Here is an 8,737-nt window from a genome sequence, read left to right as displayed (position 1 = left end):
GGGGGCGGGTACTGAATTTTGGCACAGGGGGGCTGGGAGTCTGTGCAGCCCGGCAACATGACACCTCCCTGGTCTGAGAAAGTGTTTACAGGCAGAGGACCTGAGCACTGGCATTGGGACGGACAGACGGACAGAACAGTCTGGGGTAAAGAACCTGGGTTGGGGTGGGGGGGAGCAGCAGAAAAGAAGGGAATGCCAAGCAAAGGGGCTGCTGGGAGGGTCCCGAGGTGGAAAGTGGAGGGGATAAGACTGGTCCATTAGAAAAAAACTGGGAGAGAGAGAAAAAGGAGAGAAAAACGGGAAGAAGAGGAAAGCGCCTGTAGGGGAGGAAGATAGTGGGACAGAAGGAGCTGGTCAGAGCAGTGGGGAGACAGAGTGGAGTGAGTAAGGTGGGGGGTGGAATTTGTGGAGTGAATTAAGGACCGTGTCAGTGCCAGAAACGAAGGGAGGGGGGAACCCACAGTAGAAGAGACGAGACGCATCAGTGGAAAGAGGAGCCGAGGCCGGACGAAGGGGCCCAGGCCACAGCAGGAAGCCCCCACCCACTGGCCCATGGCCCCCAGCCCCACGCTCTGAGTGTGCCAGACATGGAGAAGCCCCTGGCTGAGCCAGGGGGCCCCTACCCACTCTGCCCACACAAGGACTGCTGCGAGCGGGTGGTCATCAACGTCTCGGGGCTGCGCTTTGAGACACAGGTCAAGACGCTGCGCCAGTTTCCTGATACGCTGCTGGGTGACCCTCGGCGCAGGGTGCACTACTTTGACCCACTGCGCAACGAGTATTTCTTCGACCGCAACCGACCCTGCTTCGACTCCATCCTATACTACTACCAGTCAGGTGGACGGCTGCGGCGCCCTGCCAACGTGCCCATCGACATCTTTCTGGAGGAGCTCAAGTTCTACCAGCTGGGCGAAGATGCCCTCACCAAATTCCGGGAGGATGAGGGCTTCATCAAGGAGGAGGAGCGGGCATTGCCCGAGCGGGAGTTCCTTAAGCAGGTGTGGCTGCTTTTTGAGTACCCTGAAAGCTCACAGGCTGCTCGCATCATCGCTATCATCTCCGTCCTTGTCATCCTCATCTCCATTGTCATCTTCTGCCTCGAGACCCTGCCTGAGTTCCGGGATGAGCAAGATATTTCCCTCCCGGTGAGTGATGGGTTAACAAAGCAGGGGTGTCTGGACCCTTTGGCTGGGCCTTGTCTGGGTCCCTTTGTCCCCAAGAGCCGGTGGGTGATGTGTCCACTCCAATGCCACAGTCCAGTCTACCCAACAGCCAGTCCTGGGGTCCCATTAGCTCTTGTACCCCATCCCTTCTACCCTCACCAGCAGACAGCTGCCCCCAATGCCCCACCACCCCACTGTGGTCTCCCTCACCACCCCCACCCTGCCCCCACCAACCCAATCCCAGCATCCTCTTTACCTGATCAATAAGGTGGGACAAGCATGGCATTGCCCTGCCAGCATAGACAAGGTAGCACCCAGTCCTTTGGCCCTCATCAGCTTCCAGCCATCCCATCCCTAGGTCCCAACCTTGTTGTTACTCCACCACCTCTGGCTAACCCAGGCCCAGCATCCTCTCAGCCTGAAGTCCCTGTGGGTCAGTGAGGAGAGGCACCCAGCCCCCTCACCCCAACTCCAGTATCAGCCTGAGTATCCCCTCGCCCCTCACAGAGGTGGGATAGAACCCAGGTGTCCTGGCTGCCAGTCCCTCCTGGCTCCATTCCCACTACAGCCTCTAAAGCCCATTCCCCTCCCCAAGCTGGAATAGAACCCAGGCATCCTGATGTCACAGCAGGCTAGTCCCCCAGCCTGTTCTGCAGGGCATGGTGATAACTTGCTGGCTGGCTGTGCTCTGAGGTGTCCCGCCCAGGAGCAGCTGGCAGGATTAGCAGTCCTTTGCTGGTGCCTGCCGCCTGGTGTCACCTGATCTAGGGCTGTGTGAGCCATGCACCCCCATCCTTCCGCCAGTACCCCTCTCCTGGCTGGCAGAGATGGGACAGTGAAGAGATAATGGATGTAAATTTGCTGGCTTTGAAGGCGAGTGCCAGGGGTCGTCCTGCCTGTGGCGGGGATTCCCTGTGTGAGGCATACCACTCGGGAGGTGGGGGAAGGCTGGCACAGTTACCATGCCACAGTCCACCACGCACTGTCATGCCACTCCTGAGCCACAGAACCTCCCCCCACCAGTGTCACCCACTGACATCCTGGTCCCAGCGTCCTTTGCTCCCAGACACTTTGCCCAAATTCTGGGATAAGCGCAATGGCTAGCTATGCCAACCCCAGCTTCAGCTTCCCCTAGACCCTTCCCTTCCCAAAGTGGGAGACAACCCAGGTGTCCCAGCTCCCAGCCCCCTGCTCTTGCCCACCAGGCTCCACTCCCCCATCCAGAGCTGGGAAAGAACCCATACATCCTGGGTCCAAGAGTCCCCTGCTCTAACCTATAGGACCCCTCCCTTCCCAATGCTGAGATAGAACCCAGGCATCCTGGCCCCCAGACACCTCTCCCAATGGCATCTCCCAGGTACTATTACTCACCCTCCAGGTGCTACTACCCCCCCCCACCCCAGTAGGTATCCCAGGGGACCCCACACTCTCTGAGCTACTCCAAATGGGCAACCTATGAAGTCCTGGATAGTGGGTGGGATGTGACACCTGGAAATGCTCCCTCTGCCTCCAGCCTGCCTCTCCCAACAGACAAACAATGTCCCCCTCACCTCAGAACAGAGACATAGTAGGCTCAGCCAAGCCTGGTATCCCCACTCATGGGCAAATCTAGGATTTTGGAAAGGGGGGTGCAGATTGTGAGGTATCTCATCACATATAAAACAACACATATTTTTCTCCAGTTAAAAATTAACCAGAAGCTTTACTAGAATGCTAGGGGCCCAGGGCTGTATTATTCAGTTTAAGATTGAAGGAAAAATAAATATAACTTAATTGGAATGAGTTAAAAACAATCTGCAGGGCTGTGAAATAGGAGTGTCATTACCAGGAGCAGTGAACACCCAGCAGAATGGCTAGGCTTGACTGGTGGAACATCAAAACTATTAAAAAAGATGAGAGGATTGTTAATACCTGTGGAATGAAGAGTTTAGAAGGGATGGGGGAGATGATAATGAGCCATTAAGTTAATTGACTCCCCCACCGCTTCCACAACCCAGTCAAGCACATGGATGAGCCTGGCATGGGGGAAGCCAGAGGTCCCTGGGGTCCTCCTGTCCCTTTCTGACTTCCTCCTTTCTCTCTGTCCCCCCAACAGCTGCACCATCACCGAGGGAACAGCAGCCACCCCTCATTACGGAGCTCAAAAAGCCAGTTCGAAGACCCCTTCTTCATTGTGGAGACCATTTGCATCTGCTGGTTCTCCTTTGAGCTGGCAGTGAGGTTCCTGGCCAGCCCCAGCAAACCAGCCTTCTTCAAGAACATCATGAACATGATTGACTTCGTGGCCATCATCCCCTACTTTGTGGCACTGGGCACTGAGTTCGCCCGGCAACGTGGTGTTGGCCAGCCTGCCATGTCCCTGGCCATCCTCAGGGTCATTCGCCTGGTCCGGGTCTTCCGCATCTTTAAGCTCTCCCGGCACTCCAAAGGGCTGCAGATCCTAGGGCAGACCCTCAAAGCCAGCATGCGGGAACTGGGCCTCCTCATCTTCTTCCTCTTCATCGGTGTCATCCTTTTCTCCAGTGCCGTGTACTTCGCTGAGGCTGACCATGAGGATACAAAGTTCACCAGCATCCCTGAGGCCTTCTGGTGGGCTGTGGTCACCATGACAACTGTGGGCTACGGTGACATGTCCCCCGAGACAGTGGGTGGCAAGATCGTGGGCTCGCTGTGTGCCATTGCTGGTGTCCTCACCATCTCCCTCCCAGTGCCTGTCATCGTCTCCAACTTCAGCTACTTCTATCATCGGGAGATCGACTGTGAGGAGCAAGGCCAGTACACCCATGTCACCACCTGCCCCTACCATCTGCCCCCATCCCCTGCACCCCCTGCCCTCCAGGAAAAGGCCCACCAAAGGGAGGAGAAACAACAGCAAGACAGCACTGTGGTCCCACCCGCCTCCAAGTTTCTGGATGGGGTGGTGTATGTGGATGGTGGCCAGCTGATGTCCTTGGGCCTTGAGCAACCCAACAAGCGCCTGGTGACTCAAGTGTGACCCCTGGTTCCCTAGCCCTCCTGCTTTTCTATGCCTCCCCTGCCCAACTGGAGGGGACAACACAAGGTAGCTCCCAGCTTATCTCCCACTGGGCCTGCCAGGGAGAGGTCCATCTCCTAGATGGTGGGAGAGGGGACATATCTCAAGGAGAGCCCATCTGTCCTCATTTTGTCCACCCCCCTCAGCATGTTTGGGGGCAAGGGTCTCCTAACATGGCTGTGTACAAAGATGGTGACTGTGTAGGACTGCATCTTGAGGATGGACCATCTGGCTTTCATGAACTAGATAGTGCAGAGACGTTACTGCCCAAGGCAGCCCATGCCCTCTCCTCTGACTCTTCTGCTTTTAGAAAGCTCTGGACACAGGCAGGTTGGGTAAAGGTGCCCCCTTCCCTGCCCCCACCCACCCCGTCTCCCCTCCGTGACTCACAGAGCAGTTGGCACTGGAGTGTCCTGTGACATCACATCAGCGTGGTCTTGGGTTTCACCTGCTGGACCACGCTCTGGAACATACCCCATGCTGCCGAGCCTCAAATAGCCAGAGTGGAGATAAATAAGGGAATGTGTCTTGCCAAGACATCTGAGCGAGGATTTCAGAGCAACACAATCCCAGCCTTTGGGGAGGCGGGGAGAGAGGGGGATGGAGCCCCAGAAGAACTCAGTGTGCTGAGCTGGAGCTCTCTCCCCATGGCTCCCCACCCTCCCTCACACCGTCCAATACTCTCCCACCTCGTCCCACCTGGAAGGAGCTGGCAGGTGGGGATGGGATGGCTGCTCCAAGGGACTTGACCTCCCAACTTATCTCAGGGATGTTGTAACCACAGCGTGTTTGGGTAATTGGAAGGAGATTCCAGATCTCTTCCTCCTTGTCTCTGGCCTTGGACATGGCATAGGTCTCCCTTGAAGGCCAGCAGTCCCTAGACCAAAGCTGCTAACGAAGGGGGCATGGACTTGGCTCATGGCTCACAGGATATGAGCATGGTCAGTGACCCACACTGGGAAACCCTGGTTGATGCAAGTGGCAGGTGATGTGAGTCCTTCCCAGCTGGCCCATGAACTCCATGCAACTATGCTGGGACCCTCCCACACTCACCCTGTCCAAAGCAACTCGGGTCCCTTTTGCTTCCCAACCCAACACCACAGAATTCAAGCTCCTTCTAGTCTCTTCAACCAATACAGCCCTACCAAACCCTCCCATCCCCGGTCCAGTGTAATAGAGCTCACCCCCAACCCAGCCCAACTCAGCTCCCTCCCAAGCCACCTAACACAACCCAGGACCCACTTCCCACCCAACCCCATGCAACAATGTCCCCTTCCAAGCCCCTAACTCAATGCTACTCTGCACAAACCCCCTCATCCTAACCCAGCACAATGTAACTACACCCCACAACAGATCACATCTTCATGCACTTTCCCCTAGTATAACTCCATTCCCAGTCAACCCAGTGCCATGGAACTCCATCACCTCCAGCTGCTCAACTCAACTGCCCCCAAGTCCACTTTCAGCCTCGTCATGGCACGACACACCTGTGCAACTCAAGTCAACCCCAACCCCAACCCCATGTCATTCAGCTGTGTCCTTCCCAACCCAGCACAATATGGATCATCCCTCTCCATCCCCAAACAAAACCCTGTTCAACTCACCCCTCACCTTTCCCAAGTCACATCTTTTCCCAAGCTGCTGACCCTTCCCATCCCCACCCCCTCCCTACCCAACTCACCTGTGGCCAAAGACCTATGAGGCCAGGGTCCCCCCTCACCTCTCCTGGAGTGGAATAACCTGCCTATAAAACAGAGGGTCCCCTTGAAGCCTCCAGGTACAAGACCCTTACATACATGCACACACCTCTGGCTAAAAGGGCAAGACAAGGAGGACTTGATGGGGATAGGGACTCTGAAAAAGCTCGGAAGTCTTAAAAAATTCAAGTGGCTGCTGTGCTCAGACATGCTGGGTCAAATGTAAAGGTCTGGGGTGGGGAAAGAGGCCCCCATCCTCTCTGTCCTGATGTCAGTTCCATGCAACCCATCCTTTTCATTGTCTTAATGTTTTGTTCCAATGGTCTTAAGCTCCAGGTAGGAGCAGGAGGAGGTAGTGGTGGAAGGACTCACCAGGTAACTGCAGCAGGCCGGGGCTGTAGTGCAAATAAGTGTGTGTGCGTGTGTGTGTGTGCATGTATGTGCAAACATAGACACAATGAGATGGTTGTTGCGTGTCATTATTGCTGTAACTGTATGGGTGGGTGCTCAGGTGCGTTTGCATGCCCATAGCAACAATGAGATAACTGCTGGGTGTGTCGTTACAATTACAGTATAACTGTGTGTGTACGTGCGTGCATGTGTGTGTGTGTGTGTGTATTTATGTAGCAGCAGTGGGATGACTTTTGTGCACGAGTAGTTATAACTAACTGAGCACAAATACAAAATAACTGCAGACCCAACAGTAGATGGGTGAGTCTGTGGTCACTGCAACATAACAGTCGCATGGGGAAGCAGTGGCCACAGCACGACTGGGTGGTAACTGTCATTCACCATTGGGTGAGTGTATTGTAACTACAGAGTTGCTGTGGTGCATGTACATGAGAAATCACACTGTAACCCCTGTAAAAATGTATAGTAGTTACAGGACAATGCACGTGCAAGCCATTGGTATGCAGAACTAAGCACAGGTGGGAGGTAATTGCTGCATAACTACAACGCGCGTGCATGTGTGTGTGTGTGTGTGTGTGTCCCTGACAGACAGAGACAGAGGTGGAGACAGACAGCTACTGCATAGCCTCTGGTCGAGTGTGCAGCACAGTGGTTCTCAACATTTTTTAGACTCAAGGCCTCCCTCAGAAAATCCCAGCTCCGACCTTTTACACATTTCTTGACTACAGAAAAATACTAGAACAAGTTGCCCATGGCACAGAGCTCAGGCAGGCCATGGCTGGTCAGAATGTTTGTGACACTAGATTCCTGTTCCAAATCTCTGGGTTTCTCTTGTGCATTACCTGTACGTGTTTGCACACCTCACAGTGCTAATTTTCTGCAGCACTCTTAAAAGGGTCTCATGGTACCCTGGTTTAAGAATCACTGGCTTAAAACCTAAATGTAACTGCTGTGTATGAGAGTGGTAGCTACCATGTAACCACTGGATGTGTGTGCATATGCATGTAATTACTGTAATGTAAACACCAGGTGGGTGTGTAGTAACCACAGTGTGAATGGGGTGCATGTGTGTATGCATGTAATTATCGTAGAGAAAACACTGGGTGGGTAGTAACCACACTATGAATGCTGCATGTGTTCACATGTGTATCCATGTGTGCATGTGCACCTGTGCACTCGTGTACAGTGGGTGCGTGAGTGTATGCATATGTCCACATACCTGTGGGTGTACATGCATTGACAGCCTCTGCTACATTACATATATTATGCAATTAACTGGTCAATTGTGTGCAATAAGTTTTGACCGGTCACATGTGCCAAGTATCACACCATAAAAATTACTCTCCAGCTATAAAAAGAGACAATCAGCTATGAAGTTAGTATTTGAAAATGTGTGACAACTCTATAGCTGGTTTGTATCCAGCTTTAATTTGAAAATGTAGCAAGGCCCTATGTATAAGTGTGTGTGTGTGTGTACACTGAACATCTGTGTGTATCTGTGTAGTGAGCATGCGTGCATGTATGTGTGTACAGTTTGTGTGTGTACGTAGGTGTATGCATATGAGTATATGTGTGTGTATACATGTGCAGTGAGTGTGTGTGCATGTACCTGTGTGTACATGTCCAGTGTGAGTGTGTGTGTATGTGCATATACAGTGAGTGTGCTGTCACTGTAGCATATGCCTGAACAGTCAGTGATGCCTTGTAGTCATGGGGCAAAGGTGCAGTCACCACCATAAATCCCTTATCTGTATGAGCAGCAGCCTGGGTGCAACTGTGCACAAAAGACCCATGGTCATGGTGCACATGCAGTGCACCTGGGCCAAAACAGTGACACTGCACTGCTCCCAGGCCTGCTCCATACCCAGGGCCTCCCAACCCTGCCCCTTCCTGGACCCATGTGGACCCATCAACTATGCCAGGCTGGAGGGACCCCCAGAGACCCTACTTGGTGGTACCTGACTTTAGAAGTGGTTGACGGAGCTGAGAACACCCTCAGCCTGGTCTTCAGGTGCCTGGCAGGCACCAGCTCCCACGACCACCACCTTCTGCCTCCTTCCACAACTGCCCCCAGGACACTGGCACCTGTAGATCAGCCACTGGTCTCCTCCTCCTAGGAGTCCTGCACATGGATGCCTGAGCTCTATGGTTTGCTCTGAGTGGCTGCTGCTCCAAGTGCAGATGCGTCTGATGCAGCAGGGAACGCTGTGCTCAGTGGGCCATCTGGGAGCAAGGGGGCTGGATACTCCCAAAGGGAGATGGGCATCCAGCCCCCACCTCCTGGGAGACCAGGGTTGTTTGTTAACATACCAGCTGGAGTCGGGGTCCCCCACGGTGCTAGGTGCTGCACAGAATGACTGAGATTGGGGCCCCATCATGCTAGACTGTGTCAGTTAGTCCCTGCCTCTCAGACCTCATGCCCCTGAGCCAAC

At 53.9% G+C, this 8,737-nt stretch overlaps 1 protein-coding gene across 1 annotated transcript; it reads left to right on the top strand.

The window, feature by feature from the left end:
* On the top strand, window positions 1-8,737 carry KCNA7 (potassium voltage-gated channel subfamily A member 7). Its single transcript, XM_025196268.1, has 2 exons — window positions 1-1,145; window positions 3,259-8,737. Exons 1-2 carry the CDS (start codon window positions 588-590, stop codon window positions 4,156-4,158), a joined length of 1,458 nt encoding a protein of 485 aa, XP_025052053.1. The 5' UTR covers window positions 1-587; the 3' UTR covers window positions 4,159-8,737.

The sequence above is a fragment of the Alligator sinensis genome, unplaced genomic scaffold, assembly GCF_000455745.1.
Source record: "Alligator sinensis unplaced genomic scaffold, ASM45574v1 scaffold647_2, whole genome shotgun sequence".
In the NCBI taxonomy this organism is placed as follows: domain Eukaryota; kingdom Metazoa; phylum Chordata; order Crocodylia; family Alligatoridae; genus Alligator; species Alligator sinensis.
The sequence above is the reverse complement of the archived record's forward strand: the minus strand, read 5'-3'. Positions and strand labels throughout refer to the sequence as shown.